Here is a 24510-nt window from a genome sequence, read left to right as displayed (position 1 = left end):
CTGCCAAGGATCGAAATCAAATCTCAATGCACAACATTCAAATCATATCTTCTTTTTTTTTTGGGTAGAAAAGTCTTCATTAAGAAACTGAGCGAGATACAGCTGAGGAATCCAAGGCTAACACTTGCCTGAATCCAAAGATCGAAAATGGGCCAAACTATCTTTCCCGTCAAAGATAGGGCCCTCCTAACTAGAGAGTCAGCACAGCTGTTAATTTCCCTATCAATATGGACAATCTTACAACCAATGAACATGTGCATTTAGATCACACCAATTGATAGAACAAGGAAATTGTGTTTGACTTATTCAGAAAGATAAAAATCCAAAATTGAGTTTATCTGCCATTCCCATAAAGAAAAAGTTATAATGTCATTATTTTCGTCTTTTCTATCAATAATTTCATTTTGTGACATACCCTACTTTTATTTTGAAGGGTCAATGTAATTGTATTTAAATGATCAAAATAGTAAAGCAATAACAAAATTGTGTCCAGGAGGGATGTATCTGATATTTTTCCTCTTAATATGTGTTTAGTTAACATGAGATAAATATAATTAAAATATAAGAAAAGATGTTTTATTTTTAATTAAAAAAAATTTCAAATTAAATCTTTAGCATGATTCACTCTAGTCAATGTAGACATAAGTCTTCTTGCCAAAAAAGGTAAAAATAATTAAGGAAACAAATCCCAACAAATCTTATGAGAGAAAAAAATATGTATATATTTAAACTGAATAATCTTCCATGGATTGAAAATTAAAAGAATAAAAGAATAATGGGCTTTAAGGTCTTGATCCTTTGAGCTAGTAAATGATAGATAGTAGTATTTGTCTTAAACGTTCTTGTCATCTCGTAGGACTCTTGAGTAATTGCAGAGGAATAATATGGAACTAAGAAATGTTTGTCATGACCATCTTTGTCACCTTGTAATTTAGGGGACCTAAGGGTTAAATGTCCAAGAATAATACGGCGATGAATTATTCAGGGTTAATTGTTTGTCTTAGTCATCTTTGTCACCTTATAAGATACTTTTGATAATCATAGAACACCTAAGGGTTTTAAAAGGTTTGACCCTATAAGACCATGTTACAACCTCTCTATTAAGTTTGACCTAATTTAATATTTTTTTTTACTTTTATTTTTTGAAGCAGAAGAGGGTCTATACATTAGTGCATGATTCATGCAAGGCATTAAGATTACAAAGATCTAAATAGGCGAAAGAATCTAAAATGCTACAGACACAGACTTATAAACAAGGGAGTCAACTACTGCATAGAAAGGAACATGAAATTAAGCATCAAAATTTTTTGAGAATTAAAAAAGAAGAGGAAAATAAAAAAATAAAAAATAAAAAATAAAAAAAAATAAAAACTTGTTCCTCTGTTATTAGACTTGAGTAGGATACTAGGGTAGTGTTGAATTTCATCCTATATCCAATCATCTTAGGGATAGTTGTGGAGCTATATCAGTAAAAAAATTCCCCACCATGGATAACCATCAACTCTGAAGGAAAAAAACATATAATAAACTGAGTGTCAAATTTCAAACACTTGTCCAATCATCTTATTCAAAGTTATTTAAAGATATTTTGTTCATCAATTATCTTGATTACATAACTACATCTGATGGATTCACAATATAGGGATGATAGGATTGGCCGATGGAAATCTCCTCACCTGATCAACCATTACATTAGTATTATTTGCTGATGATGCCATACTGCAAATAATACTAAGTTTCATTGCTTTCCTGGCTTTTGTTGGCATGATCTGTTTCTTTGATATTATAAGAAGTTAGCCTTTTCAATACCCTGGCTTCACATGCATGCTTTCTTCTTTTTAATAAAATTTTGAAGATCTTTATCAAAAAAAAAAGGAAAAAGAAAATTTTGAACATCAACATGATTCTTATTGCTTTACAGTACATCTCATTATTTATCACATAAAATTTATGGAAATAAAAAATTGCCATTATCTCACCTTTTGGGCTTCAAAAACTCTAAATTTATCAACTAGGGAATGTGAGGGGGAGGGGTAGGGGAAGGGGAAGGGGATTGACAATTAATGGACATTTTCCCTTTCTTTTTGACTTTTTATAGTTTAGGGTTTTTTATTTCGTGTTTATTTTTCTATTTGAGTGTGTACATTTAGGATTCTTAGTTTTATTATCTATTTGTAGATAAAAAAATTTCTCCACACTATACATATTTCACTATTATTCTAGGGTTTCAGGTCTCTTATGTTCCAAAAATATACCTTAATATATTTCTTGATCTATGATGTTCTAGATCTCATTCACCATGGATGGATCTTTTTTAATATAAAGCCTCCATATGGATCACTTTATTAGTAATGTCATTGTTTGCAACAAATGAGAGATGAGAAATCATGTTGGGTATCTTACCAAATTCTAAAATTTTGTCTATGCAAATGAACGATAACATGCCTAATATCCTTCTCCTGTGACCTCTAACAAAGCAAAATTGAGATTTAAGTCTGGGTCACCTCCCTATCAGGGGAGAATAATGTGTTCCCTTAACAGTTTTTGATCACATAAATGTTGAGGTATTTGAGTCATACCCAACTTAGGTTGAGGTACTCAAGTTATACCCAACTTATTGTTGAGGTATTTAAGTCATACCCAACTTAGGTTGAGGTACTCAAGTTATACCCAACTTATTGTTGAAGTATTTGGGTCATACTCAACTTATGTTCTAATATGAGCCATCAGATTATTTACGATCTAACGGTGTAATGGGCCTTTGTAGGAGAGTCCAATTACCAATAGAATTCAGTATTTATTCTATAAATACTAACTGGAAGTAGCGATCTGGGTATTCTAAACTAGATACTCAGGGTGTAATGCTTTAAGCAACCTCGTGCTTAAACCCTAACCCTAACAATAAATAGGGATGAGACACATTAATTGTCCTCCCTTGACGGAGAGTGATTCAAACTTGATAGATTTGGGAGCTTTTAATTTAGAATTTTGGGTGGAACTTGCATATTGTTGAGAGATCAAATTCATAGATATACAACATGAAATCATTGTATTGCCTTACTCTATTTTCATTCCCTTTCCTACTCTTTTTGGTGATTGGATCTACCGGAAAAAATATGATACAAGAAAAAATAGTGGATTCTGCTCCACATAGTACATATTTCATGTTCCAAGTTCAAAGTTCAGTCAAGATAAATGCAATACCAGATATCCCTAGGGGCCATCCTTACAAGCATGTGCATGGAGGTGGACCACATATCAAAAGCAGAGCCCATTTCAGCTTTGTAAAAATTGTCATGAAGTGTCTGGCTGATTAAACTTTTGCATCAGTGGGAAGAAGTAACCTCCTGCCAGAAAAAGAAAATGGCACATCTTCTTTTCGTTTCTTTTTTCTGGTAATGGTGAAGTTACCTCTTCACTTTTAAGTAGCTTCATGTGATTGAGAACCCACTGGCCATTGGAGAGCTGCTGAGTAAGAATATCCACTATTATCTCTGTCACATCAGCTGGAAATAATAATAGTTCCAAAAGCCATATCTTGATCCCAAAAAGCACCAAGATTCTTAAACACTTGCCTTTATCTTGGTTGGAACCATATCTCAATCCACAGTCATAAAGATTATTAAACAATTGCATCATGCAGTTCATAAGCCACAGCAATTGAATCTCTGACTATGCAGAAATAGTTGTTGTTCCTTCTCCTGCTCCTCCAGGTCCTGCGGAACAACCTCACCTCTTGCTTTCTGTGTCCAATTCCTCTAATCTGACATGACCCTGGCATGAAAATATGAAATACCCAGTTCTAGTTCTACTGAAACCAAATCAGCCCAATTATGGCCTTAATTTCCACTGCTATAAGCATGTAACTGCCACCAAGTTCCTCGACTTAAAATGTAGCTTGAATGCTCTGGGTTTGAGAGCTTAGTAGATGTTTAGTATCTCTGCACGCACTGATAGCAATTGAACTTAGCAAGGCAGGCTAAATGGCCGGTGTAGCTTCACCGTTCTCACCAATATGCCTTGTTTGACTCTGAAGCTCCAGCGTCAGGAATCAAGATCTAGTCAGGGGCAATTCGTCGAACAGGTAATACGTGGCTTTTCCCGCTTGCGTAGTGCAATAAAGTCCAAGCCGGGTATGGGCTGGGCTGGGCTGGGCTGAGCAGTCCAATTTTTAAAAGTGGATCTGGGCAGGGAAAGCTATTGGGCCGGGCCACATTTGGCTGCGAAAATCCAATCAAAGCTATCCCTTGCAAAACATGAAAATGCTTTCGTTGAGAGTTGAACTCAAGACCTCCCGCTTACTAAACGGGTGCTCTAACCAACTGAGCTACGAAAGCTATTTGTAAAATCTTGTCTACTAAATTAGTACGAAATTAAGACAAGAACAATGTTGAGCTTCCTAGAAATATGAAAAAATGAAATAGAGAGAAAAGTAGATCCAATTTTTCTTATATTTTCTACTATGGATCTTATACATCAAGGAATGGAGTGATTTGCAAATTTGATGCTCTTCATCAGCTCCAAATTGTTAGATTTCAAATGCACATGATCATAATTCCTAGGTGATTTGCATTACCATTTTTTTTTTTCACACGGGTTAATGATGTAAAATGATATTTGGTGGAATACTAAAGATTGCGAAGGGGACATCCCTAAACATAACATGAAAGAATAGATCATAACCATTCATCTCGACTAAGTTGAAATGTTAGGGCACGATGCGTGGTTTGGTTCCAAATGGAAACTAGGAACATGATTTTATATTTCTTGCTATGTTTACAAACTTTATATTATTTTAAAAATATTACATGGAGCTTTTAAACTGTCTTAACCCAACCAAGGGGATTATTCAGAGCGGGTTCAATGGACAACGGGGATGGAATAGCTGTTAGATGGTTAAGACATCCCGTCTTTAGAGATAAAGAAGGACGTGAGCTTTTTGTACGCCGTATGACTACTTTTTTTGAAACATTTCCCGTAGTTTTGGTAGACGGAGATGGAATTGTGAGAGCCGATGTTCCTTTTAGAAGGGCAGAATCAAAGTATAGTGTCGAACAAGTAGGTGTAACTGTTGAGTTCTATGGTGGCGAACTCAATGGAGTCAGTTATAGTGATCCTGCTACTGTGAAAAAATATGCTAGACGCGCTCAATTGGGCGAAAATTTTGAATTAGATCGTGCTACTTTGAAATCCGATGGTGTTTTTCGTAGCAGTCCAAGGGGTTGGTTTACTTTTGGGCATGTTTCTTTTGCTTTGCTCTTCTTTTTCGACACATTTGGCATGGTGCTAGAACCTTGTTCAGAGACGTTTTTGTATAGGGACATTGCTCTGGACTAGTTAAGTAGTTGGTTGCAAAAAGCTCCTCTGCTTGCCTTCGCTCCTCCCGCTTTGCTCGAGCCCTTAACAACCCCTCTCCTTTACAGTCGAGTGGCTTTCGCTCCTGGAGTTGATTCTTTCAACATGCTGATACGGCACTGTTTCGTCGAGCCCCGAGCTTGTGGTCCTCCTTTGAGTGTGGGTTCAATTGGATGAATCTGTCAAGTCAAGGTCAACGTACGTAGCAGCAAGGATGGTGCATCGCCTATTTCTCGTTCTTGCTCGGGAGCCAAAACGAACACACCTGCTACCTACTGTACTGGACCTTTGACCAGGCATTCTACCCTTGTCGAATCGGAACCAACCACCCTTCCTTTTACGTCTCTTCTCGGCTGGAACCATAAATGGGTTGTCTCCTCTAGGGATGGGGGTAGGCCCAGCCCAGGCTTGTGTGGTGTTGGTTGTTGTACACGACCTCATAAGAAAAGAGAAAGACCCTGGACTAAATACTCACTCACATAGAAGAAACACTACTTAATATCAGTTATCTCATATCAAAATTAACAATTTAAAAAAATTACACAGGCACTCCAAAATTGAGGCCTAAAAGCATTGACACCGCACTTTATGTTTAAAAAGTTCAAAGATCTCAAAATTGGATTTTATTGGATATATTTGTCCAATTTATCATTGAAAACCTTTCAGATTATTATAAATTTGTTTATTATAAACAATAATTTAACTGTTTTTAGTAATAAATTGGGATAATTACTATTGCCCCCCTGTACTTTGATTTTATTACTAATGTATCCCCTGTATTTTGAAAAATTACTAATCCAACCTTTAACTTTGTCTATAATTACTAATGCCTCCCTACTGTTAAGTTTCGTTAGTTTACTGATGATGTGGCATCTCCATATTTTTTGAAAATCCCAAAATACTCTTTTACTTATCTCTTTACTTATTTGCCCTTTTGTCAAGTTACAGTAATACCCTTAATTAATTGTAGAGAAAAAAAGTATCATAATCTGTTTTACTCTAAAAAAAAATCACCAAAATAAAGAAATAATAATTGAATAAAATTAAAATAGAAACCGAAGAGGAGGGAAGATAGAATTCAACTAAAATTTGGAAACTGAATATCACCTACTTCGTTAATTCCTTCTCTGGCAAGATTTTGTGGTTTCGTCAATGGTGGGTTAGTAAAGCGGTTAAAAGTCTAAACTCCCATGGGGAGGTGTTACGTTTGGTTTCCAATATTAAAAAAGCACCAGTCCCCCAAAAAAAAAAAAAAAAAATTGTGGTTTCCTTCCCTACGTATGCTAGAGGAGAAGGTGGGAAACCAAATCGAATTTGAATTTTGCCAATTTCTTTAATTCAAAATAAATAATTTTAGTGAAGGTAGAAAACCAATATTTTTTTAATTCAAAATAAATGAAGTTAGGGTAAAATTGACATTTAATCTGGTTTTTATAAACAGGGTAGTATCGTCTTTTGATTTCTTAATTTTAATAAAGGACAAAGTGGACATTACATATTCAAACTTAACGGCTACTTAACACCGTTATAAGGAAGGGGGGCAACAGTAATTTTGTAAAGAATAGGGTTTTATTAGTAATAAAATCAAAGTACAGGGGACAACAGTAATTATCCCTAATAAATTTAACAAATACATCAATAATTTATAAACAATATTTTAGTAATTTATAAAATATTTTAGAATGCCAGTGCAATTTACTCAAAAAAAAATATAAAAAATTGATGTTTATAGAATTGAAGTGAGAAAGGAATCATTGATTATTTTTTAATTCAGTTTTAACTTTGAATAGTAGTGTTTTGTTTTGTTTGATTGAACATTTCATGTAATTGGTTAAGGAAAATGGCAGAATTGCGATCGACTGATTTAATAAACTTTCAATGCAAATGTAGCGTGTAGAATTTAAAAATCAGACAGAGCATGGGAATAATACATCTCATTTATATGGGATGATTATTAAATCTACCAAAAAATAATAGTTTATTTATTATTAGATATGTGCATAAAATTACTAATATATTATATAATACACTCTTTATTTGAATATTTGATAAAACTTGTCAAGGGCAGCTCTCAAGCGAATAAATCCCACCAAGTCATTCTCGTAGGTGACCATTAATTATAAGGTTGTCAACTTGTCGGATATGTTATAATGGCAAATAATATTATAAATTCTAATGTGCAATACTAAATAAAATTGTAATGTTCATTAAATACTAATCACATGATGCATTTCAAGACTAATTCATTTCTTTTATATTTTTTTCTTGGTGATTTATAATTGTTTTGTTCATACATTATGTGTGATTTTTTTTAGAAATACACTGTGCATGATTGAGGATGATAAATAATCATATAAAATTCGCATAAATAATCAGAATGTTTGATACAATGATTTTCAATTTATCTTTTTGTGAACAATAAGTTTGATATACTGGAGGCAATTGAAATACTATTGGGAAAAGAGGTTGTTTAGGGATAATCTACTGAATTTCATATATCAAATGGTTCTTGACATATTCGTTTTACTATGAATTATAATTCTAAAATATTATTATATTAAGATTAGTTGAATAAGTTTAAATTTTGCAATCGTGAAATAAAGTTGTATTGAAATTGTTGTGGTATTAGGTTAATAAAAGGACCATTAAGTATTGATTGATATTCTAATTTTAGTTAAGAAATTATATATTTAGTTTTTCTCTTCTATAATAGTACGGAAGTAACTTACGCAATTAATATTGATCATTATTCTTGTATTACGAAACAAAACTACAGTTTGGACATTCTTTATTATTTGTATACAAATTGAATGATTAAGGACTTTTAAGAAAATAGAAATGCAGTCATTCTTCGATGAACAATCACAAGGAGCACTGACATTAAACAAGAATTCATGGTATAATGAAACAAGTAGAATGAAGTACTGCAACCATATTTTCTTTTGGCAAAAAAAAATAAGTACTGCAACCAAGCTTGGTTGTCCCTTAAAAAGTAACCGATGGATCTAATGATGAATTCAAATACAATCACAGGATTCCCTCTCTCTTTCCTCATTCGTGAGCCTCCCAAACTCAAAATGAAGGTGAAGAACAAAAATGCAAAATTGCAAATATAGCCCAAGTAGAACCCATTTATACTTAGATGATTAGTGCCATTAATGAAAGCAAAATGTGAAGAAAACATTCAGCCATGAATCCACCATCTTCAGATTTTGGAAGATTCAAAAAAAAACAAATTAAACAGAAAATCATAGGGATGATGTTTGTATCGTTTATCAGCAATTCAAAAAGACTCTTAGCTCAAGAAACCTCCTCCACCAGACCCATGCATTTTAATCACTTACATTTTCATACTCCCACATTTGTTGGGTTTAGTTTAGCTTCATACAGGTTGTCCTTATAGGTTTGTTCCTCATTTAGATTGGCTGGCTGTAGTTGAAGTCAATTAAAATGGGATCAACAGCACTTTCGCGCTTCAACTCCCTAAGCTGAGGTTGGGACCAAGGTTTAAAATATCCCACGATACCATACGATACTAGCTGATACGTATCCGTATTTGACTCAATCGATACGATACATTTCGATACGTCTCTCCATTGAATTACACTAAAATACATTAGCTAGAGCGATATAATACTCGATACAGGACAATACGTCTTTTAAAATCACCTGACCGATACAATACTCGATACCGATAGTTTAAACCTTAGGAGGGACATATAAACCATATAAGATCTTTCCAAGTTTAAGTACAGAGAGAGCATCACTCCTCAGATTAGTTGGGTACCCACAAAAAGCCCTGCAGCATCTTATCAAAGATGCCAACAGGCAACTTCATAAGAAAAGAAATTGAGAGCTCGGAAACAATCATTCTTTGAACTCAGAAGAGAGTGCACCTTCGAGTCACACCACAAGAAAAGAAATCTGGAACAGAAAGAAACCCAAGCAGGAGGATCAGAAATGAAATCCTTAGGCATTTGTAACTCAAGGTAGGATGAGAACAAAAATGGAGGCCGGATATAGATGTCATTCTTCTTCCCAACGGTTGAAGTTCCTTACCCAGAAAATGAAGCTTTTTCGACTGGTGGGGAAGGAAGACACTTGCAGAAGCAGTTTTCAATAGGCAAGCGAATAATACAGCTCTCAACGAGAAGGGGACAAGATGAGCCCCAGAAAGAAGGACAAACTAATGAAACTATGAATAAATCACCCACACATGAGAATGGAGAACAACAAAATTGAAGCTTAAAAATGAAATACTAAAACTAATGTCTTCCTTTCTTTCTTTCATTTTTTTGGGTGGGGTGGAGGGTGGAAATACTGATTTTGAACATTCACTGATCTGAAAAGCTAGAGTTACCAACTATTCCAGTCAAGAGTTATAACTAACAAGAGTCAACTACCAACCCAAGTAAGGGGAGAAGGAGAAGAATAGATAGAGACTTGAGGTTTGCAAGAAATCAAGCAATAAGGAAGCGCCGCACACTGCCCTTGATCACGCCAAAACTGCAAACACGGTAGTCATCCATTCTTGATAAGTCTTAAGCCCATCTCCACATACACTTGCTTTAACTGTAAAGGATAAAAAACAGATTATGTTTTGCTCTCTTTTACTCTCCACACGAATGTTCCTTTCCCCCTTCCCCTTCCATTGCCATTCCCAGTTCCACTACGAATTCTCCCTCCCCTTCCCCTTCCCCCTCCCCTTCCACTTCTCCCTCCTCTTCCCCTTCCCCTTCCTCTTCCTCTTCCTCTTCCTCTTCCCCTTTCCCAGCTCTCTCCCGTTGCTAATATTCCTCTTGATTCCATGTAAGAATTCATTCCTTTATCAAAAAGGTTAAGGAAAGCATCAAAATCATCAGCCCTTTTATCAGCACCAGAGGCAACTTCTTCCCTTTGATATCTATCCTGCTCTTCTGGCCTTTTGATGCATTGAAGGTTCTCCCCATTTTCTCTGCTGGGTTTCAGTCCATGTTCTGAGGGTTGCTCGTCTCCGTACATTATAGATTCACTGCACAAAGCATAGCCCGGATATTAGTCAAATTAATAAAGTGATGGTAATAACTTACAAAGAGTAAAATCACCAGAGTGGAGAGAGGAAACATTACTGAGCAGGAATTGGAAACAAATTCGAGCACCATTCCCCGAAGCTGAAGTTACATCTATCTCTGCCAAAAACAAGCACAATAGGATGAATACCTAGTTGCAAAGTCCACGTTGGTAAGGATACAATTAACTTGAGAGTTGTTTCATTGGGATCACATATTTGACAAAAATATAGAGAAATTAAATTTTTCTAGAAGGGGGGATAAAGCAAAACTTTGCATGAAGATAATTGAATCCCTTCAGTTGGAAATCCACTCAAACTTTTACTGGTCCTCATATCTTTTGTCGACAACTTAATGGCATGAATAGGCAGAAGCTCACATGTTTGATGATTGAAAAGTGTAGAAAGCATGTTACTAAAGGGCAACCATTAAGTAGAAAGAGAGAGTTGTAAGACGAGAAGCAGTATTTCCATATTCAACCTACTTCCTATCGCACTTTTTCGTTGGAGAAAGGTTTCAGAGGACCAGACCTAAAAAATTCCTGGAATCATTTCAAGGCAATAATGAACACTGTAGAATGCCGTCCTCTCTAATTGAATATCAAGTACACAAATCATCAGACTACAGGTGACAGGACAGTGTTGGCAATATACAGATAAAACCTGTATGGAAGTAAAGGTTGAAGGATTAGCTACCCTAGATTTTCCATGATACTGGTTTTTACAGTTGGCCTGATGGCAGGTTATCAGATCTTTGTGCTACACTTTATGAAAGCTATCTTTGCCATTCAATGGTCATGAAACTTTTCTCTTGACTTTGGACCAATTTTGAGAACTGATCTCAAAATGTGATTTCTTGGATGACTATTTCTGAGGCTTTAACATGTCCAACAATGATTTATTCTGTAACACGGAAGATTTGTTTGAAGAGACAACTTATTTTATAAAATAAAAGCAAATTTAGTAAGCGGTGGTCAATGGCATAACAAGGAAGTCAGAGATAACAAGCAGGTGGGCACAAAAAAGCAAAAACAACCAACCCTAAACTTCCAACTCCCACCCTTAAAATAAATAGAACATAAATTTTTTTTGTTTCCAAGGTAGCACTTTAGTCAGAGACCAGGATCTCGCCAAAATATTAACATATGACGGCTTACAAAGGCATCCAGGGTCATAATTCTAAAGCTGCCCAACAGAAAGCTCCACACGACCATCAAAGGATTCTCAGTTATCCAATAATCAGAGAACAGTAAAGAGCCAATGGAAGCATGGTCCACCAGATCACAAGAAGCATCTTTTTAACTAGGGACTGGAACACTGGACCATTTCAGTTGGCACAAAGAACTGCACCAGCCAGCAAGGAAATAAGATCAAACCTCATTCACAGAAGGACAACAGGTGAAGGTAATAAACTGACTGACCATCTCACATATCAGGGGCGGAGCTCTCATAGGACTGGGGTGCCATGCCCCCCTGCCCTTTTTTCAGAATTTCTTGATAGAAGCCCTTTTGGCCAGTTTTTTGGTCATCTGGCTCTCTTTCCAATGTGAAATTTCAGCACCCACCCTCTTTTTATTGGAGAAATTTTTTTAGGGGTTAAGACAATGGGTAGAAAGGTCATTGTCCCCCCCAAGGTACGCTATATCGCCGAAATTCGGCGATACGAATTTCGGCCGTTTTGGTTCATGGAGAACCGAAACTGCAACCGAAATGAGATATCTCACTATTTCTCACGATATATCGGAAAATATTGATATTTTGCCTTTTTTTTGCGATTTTTAGGCGATTTCTCTCGTGATTCTACAGCAGAATCTTTAGGATCAATGGACAATCTTACCAATTTTATTCCAATGATTCAAAACTCAAAAGGTAATGTGCTAAATGTAATTAGGAGGAGAATTTAAATAGAATAATTTTTGGAAATAATTCAAATTAGGAAGACATTTTATAGCAAAATCTTCAAGATTAATGAGCAATCTTACCAATTATATTCTAGTGATTTAGGCCTCAAAAGTCAACATGCCAAACGTGGTCAAGGAAGAGTATATACATGAAATAATTTAAATTATGAAGGGATTTTGTAATAGAATCTTCAAGGTGAATGGGTAATCATTCCAATTATGTCCGAATGATTTAGGCCTTGAAGGTAACATGTTAAATGTGGCTAAGCAAGAGAATTTAAATGGAAGAATTTATAGGAAAATTTCAAATTTACCACATATTGGCATCAAATTAGGGTAGGCATCAAATTTGGGCTCAAAATGACCAATAATACCCCCAAATGGGGGTTGAAATCTGGCGAGATTTCGCCAATTTGGCCGGAGAGTGGCGAACCGGCAAACTGTAGCGATATTTCGCACCTTGTGTCCCCCCCTGCCCCCACCAAAAAAAAAAAAAAGTTGAATGCACAAATGCTGAAAGGGAAAAAACCTAGGAGGGAACGATCCTTGTGGACAGTGAATAGACAAACAAATATCAAGAGTTGCAGTCCACAAAGAACACTCTAGGTACAATACGAAAAATCTCAAAGAGAATCTACCTCCCCAATAGAGGCACTAGTGGAGGTTGGGTAGAGTACTAGAGTGAACCCTAGGCGGAGATAGACACTTTCTAGCAGTATCTCAAGGAGGAACCCAGAAAAAGAAAATTGAAGAAGAAGAAAGAACCTAGGTCAACAATGAGGTTAGCGTCAACCTTATAAGACTATGGTTAGATTCTAATCAACAATCACGAACTGTTAGAATAAGAAAGCCCATAGAACAGCAATGTTCTGACTACCTGATTTGGGTCAACAACTTAGGCTCTTTTTGGTATCTATGATCATTCTCAATTATGGGAATTTTTCATTATTTTAAAGTGTTTGGCATCTATTATCAGTTTTGTTTTTATTTAAAATAATAGAAAAACCCCCATAATCCATAATAGACTTTTTCTTCATTATGGATTGTGGGTGAAAATTTCATTCTTCTTATTTATGCGCAGGTTCACTTAAAATTTTCAAATCAAAGTGAGGATAAAATGGTCAATGCATATTCTTTTATAAAACCATGTTATTTTCTTTTTTTCTCATTTCCTAATTTTTTTTCATTTTGACATTCCAAACTTATTTTTTATTCCAAAATCTATTCTCAACAAAGGTTACCAAGCCATTTTTCATTTTTGACTAATAATGAATTCTTGTACTCATTTATTTTAAATAGGCATAATAGAGAATGAGAATTGATACCAAAAAGAGCCTTAGAAGGTACAAATCTGAATCCCGTAACCCAAATTCAAGTGATCTCTTGTATCAACAAGACTTATATGGCTAAGCTCCATAAGATCACTTATGGGAGGTATTGATTTCAGCTAAAATAAGTGTGAAACATAGCCATCACTGATGTAGACACCATGACCTATCTGGACGAAGGTTCAAGAACTTGGTTTCTACAAGCCAGAAACCAATATTTGGTTGAGACTAGGGACTTAATTTCAGCCAACTTGATGAAGTAGTTTTGAGGACAAAAGAAGGAGTTTTGTATCTACTTGTCCCAAACATCCTATTTATGAAGAAAACAAACCATAGTTTCTTGAACAAAATAAAATCAAACGCGTCTCTTACAATGTAGCCTCATTCAATAGCAGACATTAAGTCCCACAATGGTGCAACTCCCTCACCAAAAACACCCATTCAACACACTAAAAAACTTGTTAGACCCCCCCCCCTCCAAAAAAGAAAAGAAAAGCCTGGTGGTACCCATCAAGTTGGGAGAGAATGAACCATTCTCCCATAGCACATTATCAACAAATTGAAGCCCCACAGACCTGAAATCCAGCTTCTGGGAAATTCTAGCAAGCCTAGCCACATCCAAGCTGTTGCCCAATAAGAAAGAAACAAGGATATGGAAGAAAAGCTGATGGTAACCTAGTATTGAGATCCTTGGTCTTCAATCAACTTTTTCGTGTCCCCAAAGTTCATCTATTAGGTCTTGAAGCTAACAATAAGATCTCATTATGTCTTCTAACTGTAGTATCTAACACAGTAAAGCCTGTACTGAAGCACTCTACATTTCTAGGGATCCAAAAATAGGTACAACGGAAATGTAATCTTGATTGACTCAAACAGAGCTATCATACCAAGTGGGAAATCAGGCAAGGAGCATAGTATGAAAATTTGCCAAGATCTTGTAAATATCTTCTTTTTGGGATTCCAAGACAAGATGTCCTTCATGGTATCTGGGAAAGAGCCCAGAATTATACTTTATACTACCTACCCAAGTGTGGAATTGACTTCAACCGAAAAGAAAGTCCACCAACTCATTGAGAATCAGACCAAGCCTGCTTTTAGGAGCACCAGATTGGCTTCCAAAGCAGCAATCCTCAAACCATGTCAATGATCGATTCTATGAGGTTGAGAAGAGATGAGCATAACCATGGGAGAGAGACTGACTTCTCCCCACAATGTTGTTTACATAAACTCCATTAGATTGCTGCTAGTGTAATTTGATCATGAATGAGGCAAAAAGAAAAGAAAGAAGAAAGAACAAAATGGGGAGAGGGATCACAAGGGAAGGAGGAAGACAGGATCCTTCAACTCTGACACCAAATTGGTGAAGGACTGGACAAAAGAATGGGAAAGTTGCTAAGGGAGGGAATAAAGATCACACAATCACACACAGAATAAACCCAACAAACTTCTGTTCAGTTCACTGTTTCCATTGTTGGGTTACACACAAGTATTTAAGAGAGAAATAATAAGACTCCTATTCTGACTGAAAAGCTGATATAACTTGTAAATCAAACTCAAAGCCAATCCAACTCCTATGTAGTCAACTCAAAATAAATAAGACAAACAGATAATAAATTCAATCCTTATTGAACCAAACTCCAGTGTTCTGTTTGGGTTTGATACTCCAAAGGCTCTCATATTGATCTAACCAGTTTAGGGACTGCCTTACAACAGCAGAAGAAAGAATGCCACCAGTGGGGAATAAGACTAATAGACAACCCTTGGAAATGTGTATCAAATCAAGTAGTTTATCATTGTCTTTTCTTGTCTAAGAACCTCAAACTTCCAGAAGAAAATTAGCATAGTGACACAGGAAATCAGGAACCGCATGGCCCAGACCAGAAAGGAGACTTGGTTTGGACAACCAATGCAGAAATTTAACATCATCTATCTGAAAATCATAGTATGACTATGTCAACCTAGTCAGCACCAACAAAATTGAATCTAAGCTTCATTAACCATGTTCAATCCAATTTTCTAGGTTCAGTTGATTGGTTAACAACACAGATAACTCAATGCCGTAAATAGAAGAAGAAAAAAAATCTTATACATACCAGAACGAATATCTCCATAGGTCAAATGGTAAATGACACATATACAGGGGAATAGGAAGGGCAACAACTTTGTCTTACCTCTTTGCCAATCCAACAGCATTTCTTAGTGGGAATAGACTGCCCACATGAGTTATTGCTTCAAAACGGGGTGGCAGTCCTCGGATCCGAATATCCTTAAATCTTCTCCTCACAGGGTCATAAAAAACCAGACTTTCATCTCTACACGACATCAAAAGCTCACCATTTTTCATCAATCTCAAAGGCATCATACGGCCACTGTCTCTGCTAAAACCTCTCCGACAGATGACATATTCTTTGGTCCAAGACTCCTTTACTCCGTATTTCTTCATTACCCATACATCAAGGTGCCCATCGGTTGAATAATCAAACAAACAGAGGCGCTCCCCTAAGACACCTAAAGTCAGCATATTGTTCTGCGGTCCTGGGGCAAAGCCTCGAGGTGGCGGAACAACCTGGAATTCCTCCCTACCCAAATCAAAAGAAATAATGAGGTCTGACACATTCAGAGAGCCATAGTCACCCGTCATCCAATGAAGAGCTCCATTCACGAATGCAGTGGATGCTTTTCCACGAAGGGCATATGGCACATCCCCAATATTTCTCCATTTGCCTAAACTAAGCGAATAAATTTCACCTTCCAATTTAAAACTTGGAGCAGCATTTCCATACCCTAAATCAATTGAATGGAACAACATCCTTAGGACCTTATACTCATTAGTCCCCTCATCATAGCCAAAGCCTGATACAATGTCGAAATCAGTACGCACATTAGGCTTCGGAAGCCCAATGTATTCCCCAGTAACAGGATTGCAGACAAGTCGAGGACCATAATACAATGCCTCAGACAAGCAGAGCAAACCATTACAAGATCCCACAATTTCAAATTCCTTCTTTCCGGTTAAAAACCGGGAATGTGCAATAACAGCCCGGCCATCTAGAGTATCATCACGAGTATCATGTTGTAACAAATAAATATCACTACGTAGATCATCCATGCAATACCTAGGATGAAACAGAAGACTCGGAGGAATATCACCTCGGGTTGCTCTATCATGGTGCATTTTAATAAAACGGCGGATGTGAGTGAGGCGACACAAATCCTTGCACACACATCTGCACCTTGCAAGAGTCTTGATCGGCAATCGAGAAATAATGTCGAAAACAACATCTGAAGGGAGCATCGACATCACTCCGATGTTCATTTGCCTCTCAATCAATTCGTCCTCTTCTTTTTGGGGAATAGCCATCATGTAGGTATAGTCATCGGTTTCTTCCTCCTCAAATTCTTCTCCATTTCCATGTAAAGGGTAAGGTAAAAAAATATCGTGTATACCGCTCCAGGGGTTAGGGAATCCCATATCATCACAAAAATCAAAACCGAATTCAAAATCAGAATCGTAATCGTAATTAAAATCAGGTTCGTAACGGTAACCAAAACCATATTCGTAATCAAAATCAAAACCATAATCGGAGTCGTAATCTTCATTTCTAAAGTTCGGTGGATGGCTTCGATCAAACATGTCAGGTTCCTCTGCTACTTGTTTGTTCTTCTGCTTCATTTGGGCGTTGTTGCTTGAAGAGACATGGTTTTGAACTTCATTCACTTTCTCCTTTCCTTTGTTGCGGGGCTCGTTTCCTTCGTTGCATGTTTCTCCCATTTTCGACTGGTTTCTTCCTCCTCTGCCAGGCATGGCGTCGACTGAATCGAATTTACAGATACGTTTTGGCGGTTTTTCAAAAGCTCCAGACCTAGAAATTGCAAGAACGGATATAAAACAAGTGTCGAGGGGCGTTTGGGTGGTCTGGGGTTTTCAATATTGTCGGGGGACCAAATTCATAATTAGAAAAAACATTGTTCACCACTGAAAAATAGAAAACGTCTTTACCTTGACTGAGTCAGGGTTTACCAAAAAAAAAAAGAAAAAGTAAGGGTTGGTCCGGGCGGACCATGGTTGGACCGGTTTCGCACAAGTAATTCGAAGTCTAGGTAGTTCAAGCAAGTGTATGTGGAGCAGTGGAGGTGTGCTTAAGAGTTAAGACTACTTGAGAATTTAATATATTTTCTCCTACACTCTTTACTTGGGTTGGTAGTTGACTCTTCTTGATTGAAATTGTTGGATGGTTGTGTTGGAATATCTTTCACTTAGCAGGGATATTGGTCATTCTCTGTTTAAGTGATTTGTCTTTAATTTATGTTCATTTGAAGGGGCATTTTAGTCCTTTCCGATATTATATATTTAAGATCTTTTTTAGGTTTAAAGTTTCAAAATATTCAACGTTGGGTTTCTTTCTCTCTGGGTTGCGATTCCTTTTGGCTCTCTATGTGGCTTGTTTACTCTATGTTCCAGTGTTCCCTTCGTGTTGTACGTGGATGTGCTAGTTCGTTCTTTTGGGATTGATGCATGGTTTTCTTGGTTGATTTCTTGGGATGCTTTTTACAGTGAGGTCCCTCTCCCTCCCTCTCTCTAACAGTGTAGACCTGATTTTGCAGAAATAAAAATCAGATTTGAAGAACAAGATTTTGCAGAAATAAAAATGTAAAACAGCCACTCGTTAGAGAATGAAGATGAATCTGTTATGATTAGAGCGATCAATCACAAACAATCAAATAGGAAACAACTAAGAATGAGACATGGATTTTATCTTGATTCATTTCAATATGAGGCTACGTGACATTCTGTTATAGAACAATATATATATGCGCTTAGAAATCCTAAGCCAAAGCTATTTATAGACCAACCCCAAACTATAAAGAAGCTCCAAGGCCTACCTCTACAGTACACCTCGTGTCCGTAAAGCATGAGCCGTACTCAACATAATCAAAGCAGAATAGTGAACGGATCGGATCATTCATCTTCATTAGTGATCAAATTACTGGTGTGATAACTTTTGTTTCTATTTATGATCCCTTCAATGACTCCAAAAATTGTTGATCGAGTATGCTTATGGGAGAAATAAGCATTTGCCAATGGAGGAGTAGTAGGATGGTTAGGAACCTGCCTCTCAGTGGAAAGGTCATGGGTTCAACTCCTACCGGCCGCATATATAATATCCATATCCCAATATATAAAAAGCGCATTTGTATAATAAAAATAAAAATAAAAATAAAAATAAAAAAACATTAACCTCTGGATTTACTTACACCCACTTCCAGTGCCATGAAAACAAGGGTTCCTGCAATCGGTATCGTCGATGGTTGTTCCATCACCCATCTTGCACAACCCAAGTCCCCAATTTTGGTTCTACATATCCCAACTAAGACATTTTCTATAGTTTAACATCATCGATCCTATTGCTACTGAAGCGTCCAGGATTTTTTTTTTTTACATGAGGTCTCCTTAGTAGACCATAAATTAATGTTAGATCCTTTTACAACAATATATTACGTGAGGATCAAAACCAGATTCATGCCCTTAGCCGCCGTTTAGCATGTTCAAATTTAAAAACCAAAATATCATTTAATTTATTTATATATATTGGTTACCTATTGTGAATAGCTAAAAGATATTCCAATAATAACATAATGTATTAAATAACTTGAGGAATATTTTGGGGGTAAGAGCATTTAGGCCATTTTACCGGTTATTTAATAGCAAAACTTGACTATTAAAAACTTGTAATTATGCATGTAGGTGACATAATTTTGGACATCATAGTGGGTGATCACTAGTTTTACCCAAAAAATACTGGATGCCTTGTAATTTTTTATTTTTTTAATGGTTATAACTTTCCTCATCATTCATCAAACTTTGAATAAGACATATAGTCAAGGCACCACAGGATTCTCAAAAGTTATACCAGTAAAATTCAATGGCTTGTTACACTTCAGCAAAAGTTCACATTTTACAGCAGAAAAGGGTGAACATGATTAGAAGGCTTTCAAACAAGCAGAGTCAAGGGAGAAGGGGGCAGGGGGCAATTCTACCATGCAGTCTTATCCAAAAATTTATGCTGAGAGGCTGTTTCAATACCTTGACATCAGGCTGCAACTGTAGTCCACCAACCATTGCACCAAGCCCCCCCCCCCCTCACACTTTCAGCAGGACCATATTCAAATAGATTACGAATGCAAATTATAAACAAGTCTCAAGACTGCTAAATGAATAGGCAAACTATAAAGAGAAAGCAATAGGCAGATGACACTAAAAGAGTGACACCATAAATCCGGATAACTTGATTTCTGCCTAGCTAAACTTTGGAACACAAAAATACAGAGCATTGCAGACTTTAGACATCCAGTCGCATAGACATCAAGTGGCATTAACAGAGAAGCATTCTCATAGATCATTATATTTTTAAGGTTTTCGAATATGAACCTTGGTTTTTTTTATCACACCATCCTTATAAGTGCCAGTTAGCTGGATCTATAGCAATTATGAACATTCAAAACCAAGCAATGCAAGTTCAGCTGTTTAGCAATGCTAGTACTCTTAACATGTACAAATAGATATAATCAGTAAGTCATAATTTCACAAGCCAGTAATGGATGGTTCTGTATCATGCCTTAATAATACCAGTTGTAAGAACTATAGTATCCTTTGCACGTCCTTCAACAACAATCGCAACTTTGTCCTCTTTAATGGTCAGCAGAAACCCAACCAATATCGCCAGTATTTAGCCAGCCATCCTTCTCTAGCACTTGTTTTGCTGCAGATGGATTCTGTTCCAGAAGGGGGGGGGGGGAATCGCATAATAAACTATAAGTGAAATAGCAGCATATATTGAAGCAACATTTGCAAATATATTATTCTGGAACCGACCACTGTAAGTAGTCAGTCAATTAGCTCAGGAGAGAATTCGAAATATAGGACCTTCTAAATTGCTTTTATCACCTCATGCTTCAGAAATAACAGATACGTGGGGCATCTACCCTCGCCCCACTTTTGCCACCTGATGTAATGCATTTCTGGCTGTTTTCGCCTCTTTGGAGGCTAAGTTCTCAATTAATTTAGTCACTCCCCCAAGAAAGGAAGAAGAAAAAAAAACAGTTGTTCAACAAGAAGCTAGAGAGTGATTCTAGTTTACCTTCAGAGGAAAGTTACAAACTTCTGCTAGAAAGGCAATTCCAGAATAAGCCACCCTGTCTCCTCAACCTTCTTACTTATAAGGCCCATGGAAAGATGTAGAGTGGGAAAGAAGGATCTCACATATGATCTTTACTGACCTTGAGAAAGCCTATGGCAGAATCCTGAGAGAATCTTGCATATACTAGAGAAGAGAAGGGTTTCAAGTAAATATATGGATACAGTGCTAAGTCACTCCCAAATAATTTTGAACCCTTTTATTCCTGATTAAAAGAAATTTTGGGTATAAGACAACGAGAATCAAAAGAAGGTTACATAATCTAATTATACCAATAGAAGTAGTCAGATAAATGCTAGTTTAATCATATCAGGCATAAGATAAAATCCTGTAAGGCGACTGAACATATTTTTTGCAAGTGAATCTGCACAAGAAAGACGATTCACATGGACATGCATTCAGATAGAAATTTGCGAGAGATACAGAAAGAGAAACAAACATTTCAATGCATAACCATGTAATCTTTTGCAGCAAGTAACTTTGTAATAAATGAAACCAAAATGAAATTCAAGAAAGTACCTTAAAATAACCCTTCATCACCTGCAGCCCTCAAAACTTAACAATGCCCTTCAAACCACAGATAGAATATCATCAGTTTCAACATCCTCAACTTTGAACTATGTTTGTCGAAGTGGGTGCCCAATTGAACCAAGAAACTGTAATGGTTAAATCGGTGATGCCAAGTTCTATGATTTATTATTGTCTGGGGTTAAATAGAAATTATAAAACTAAATTTAAAACCAAAGGAATGAAACTTAAAGAAGAAACACCATGAAACATGACTCAACGCTAATGGATAATAGAATAATAACCATCAGGTTTTGACCAAAAGTAAAATTTTGGTATTATGCAAACACTGAACCAAAATAGCGGTCAACTCTGCCAGCATTGCATTCAGGTCTTTGAGCAGCAACAACAGAAGAAGCCTCAGTTATCTGCAATCTCACACCAATTGCCTACAAGTTTTGTGTTAGCAACTACTAATCAGTCGAATGGCCACAAAATTGTTACTTAAATGATAAATCTATTCTGCAGAAAGAATGTGTACAGACTTTCACCTCGATACCCTGTCAACATATAATGGTAGTCGGTAGACTGCCACCACCACTTATACCAGTCTCTGTTTTGTCAAAAAATCTTTGTTCAATTCGCATGCTAAGAATGAACTGTATAACTTTCATGAAAGTAACACCCCAAAAAGAATATAGAAAAGAACGCAGATTCTATAGTGATAACAACATAGTAAGCCAACCTTTGATATTCCAATTGCTGAATGAGTTTTGGAGTACAAGCTTCGAACGGGTGCAAGATTGCATAAATAATTCTTGCTAGCAACCATTCAAACATTGAAAGAAGATATGAAGGTTGTATTGGATTTCTTGTTAGGACCTTTCCCTGAAAACCGTGCTTGAATCAATTCATGAAATAAATCCCTGAAGGAAAGAAGTAAACCTTGCCATGCAGAGGAAAAAAACTTAAAAATTGGCTGAACAAGTCAAGGATGGGATATAAAAACAATTTTCCAAGAAAAAAGATAAATGCATGGTAGCCCAGACAGATGAGTTGGAACTCTAGAACTTGCATGTCAATTAAAAGGCATATATACCTAACCAATACAACAGTTCAGGAACAGGCTCAGACTGATCATGTCACTCCTCCAGATGGCTTGAAACCAGGCATGCATTGTGTTGGGAAAACAAGAACAGCTGTTGTGTTACACATTTTTCTTGGTCTTAGTTCTTTATCCAAATTTTTTTTTCCAGCAGAATGAATTTAAGCTAGTCAAGTTCAGTGTAGCGGAGTTACTCATCTTAATGAAAATTTATATATAAAAAAGGGGGTACCCAGGACACAAGGGTCCTGCCACAACAGGGTCCGGGAAGGATCATAATGTACACAGCCTTGCGATGCTTCACAGAGATGCTGTATCCTGTCCTTAACATGATTACAATAAAAAAAATAACATTCATCAGGAAACCTAAGTGTATTCTAAGTTCAAATTAGAACCTCACAGATCCGCTTAGACTCCATGTATTCCACACTGATCTTAAGCTAGTACGACAAACTTTCAAGCAGTTGAGCTTGTAGGAATTTGTTTCTGGATTCCTCTGCAGCAAAGAGTATTATTAAACACAAGCGAAGTGCATTGGTACAGAACCCTATCTACCAAGCAGCTCAAAATCCTGAAGTAACTGATGCACAGCATTACAGAAAATCTACTAACAGTCAAATAAACGTACTTAAGTAATGCATGTGTACATAGTCACCATGGAAACCTGATGACATCCACAACCTAGAAAAAAAATTCATTTATAGAGACTCGAGACCTATCATTGCTATTTAAATTTCTGTATAAAAACCAGAAGTACCAGCTACATTTACATTAATCAGTTTTATTATGGATTACTTGGCCTCTTGGCCTTATCTTTTGGTCCATTATTGTGTAGTGCTATGTCTTCTTTCTCTTTGTGCACCCTTTTTAAATTTGTTTTAAGGCTTGGTACCCATCTCTTAAATTTCTTGTAAGGTTTGGTATCACATGTTGAGCACTCTTAGATCTCTTCTGTATTTCCTTCTCCCCCTTCTTTCCTTGTTAATAGGCTAAAACAAACTAAGGTAAAAAAAAAAATTAGGTGCCACTTTAGCTGTCAGAGTCCATATTCATCAAACTAAGGTTATAGTAAAATTCAAAGGATGCTGCTTAAATAGCCTGAAACAATGTGGTCATTATAAAGACTACATTCTGGTTAAAGGATTCTTTAATGCTTTGAGTACTGGAGTGTCAAAATAGAAGGCTTCCTGCTTTCAGTATAAGATGACCAAGTGACCTCGTCCCTATACCTACTATTAAGGATGCCATATTTAATTTCTATCCAAATGACTGACAAATAGCAGCAGGAGGAGGTCTTAGACAATATGACAATGGAAACAGATTCATGATTGGACCAGTGATCGATGAAATCACCCAAGATGCAGAGCCTAAGCAAAGATTAAGCCAACTGCCCCAAGACACCTTGAGTTTATGCAAATTTAATCAAGCAGTGGGTCAAAAGATAGGCCACTAACTGACAGTTAGCCTTGCAATAACACCAACACTACCTTGTCAAAAAATATCAGATGAAGCTCATCTATGGAAACAAGGAGGGAGACCATAAATTAAGCATGAACTCCTACAAGAATCAATGCAGCTCCTGCCTGATCTATGAATATCATAAGAGTAGATCACAGTGGACAACTTCTAAGTGCTGGCTATTCAAAAGTAAAGTATTTATCAGAGCGAAGCAAGATAGTAGCAAGCAATTATCTTAGGTACCGTGGCTCAATCATAATTTTTTAAAAAGAGGTGATATAGAGGATGGTGTTTTTCAAAAAATTAGATTAGGGTGGGAGTGGAGTGGTGTGTCCTTGTGATTGACGTATTCCTTCAAAGCTCAAAGGAAAATTCTATAGGACCATCATATAATCAGCTATGATGTATGGTGCAAAGTGTTGGGTTGTTAAGAAGCATTTTATAGATAAATTCGGTGTAGTAGAAATGAGGATGCTGAGATCGAATCCATGAAAAGGGTTTGGCTACATATTTTTTTTCAATGCCGGCTGTTGACCTGACGTACCAACCCTCCTCTTTTACCCAAGCTTGGGACCGGCAACAAACACTGGCAGAACCCTGAGATAACCTTAAC

General features: G+C 36.6%; 1 protein-coding gene, 1 long non-coding RNA gene and 1 other non-coding gene across 3 annotated transcripts; all 3 read right to left on the bottom strand.

Annotated features, from left to right (window-relative positions):
* Window positions 1-4263: 4263 nt before the first annotated feature.
* On the bottom strand, window positions 4264-4337 carry TRNAT-AGU (transfer RNA threonine (anticodon AGU)). The gene has a single exon. It is a non-coding gene; the product is annotated as a tRNA-Thr (tRNA).
* Window positions 4338-9008: 4671 nt separating this feature from the next.
* LOC149010312 (F-box/LRR-repeat protein At2g43260-like) lies at window positions 9009-17537 on the bottom strand. The gene is made up of 3 exons (XM_089163299.1): window positions 15803-17537; window positions 10464-10523; window positions 9009-10366 (listed from the first exon to the last, which is right to left on the bottom strand). Exons 1-3 carry the CDS (start codon window positions 17434-17436, stop codon window positions 9949-9951), a joined length of 2112 nt encoding a protein of 703 aa, XP_089019425.1. The 5' UTR covers window positions 17437-17537; the 3' UTR covers window positions 9009-9948.
* Window positions 17538-19857: 2320 nt separating this feature from the next.
* Window positions 19858-23979, bottom strand: LOC149010311 (uncharacterized). The gene is made up of 3 exons (XR_016174474.1): window positions 21886-23979; window positions 20771-21783; window positions 19858-20405 (listed from the first exon to the last, which is right to left on the bottom strand). It is a non-coding gene; the product is annotated as an uncharacterized LOC149010311 (long non-coding RNA).
* Window positions 23980-24510: the final 531 nt, after the last annotated feature.

The sequence above is a fragment of the Hakea prostrata genome, chromosome 7 (genome assembly GCF_041222555.1).
Source record: "Hakea prostrata isolate BN-2017 chromosome 7, UWA_Hpros_2, whole genome shotgun sequence".
NCBI lineage: Eukaryota > Viridiplantae > Streptophyta > Magnoliopsida > Proteales > Proteaceae > Hakea > Hakea prostrata.
Note: the sequence above shows the minus strand (reverse complement) of the source record. Positions and strands in the feature narration are given on the sequence as shown.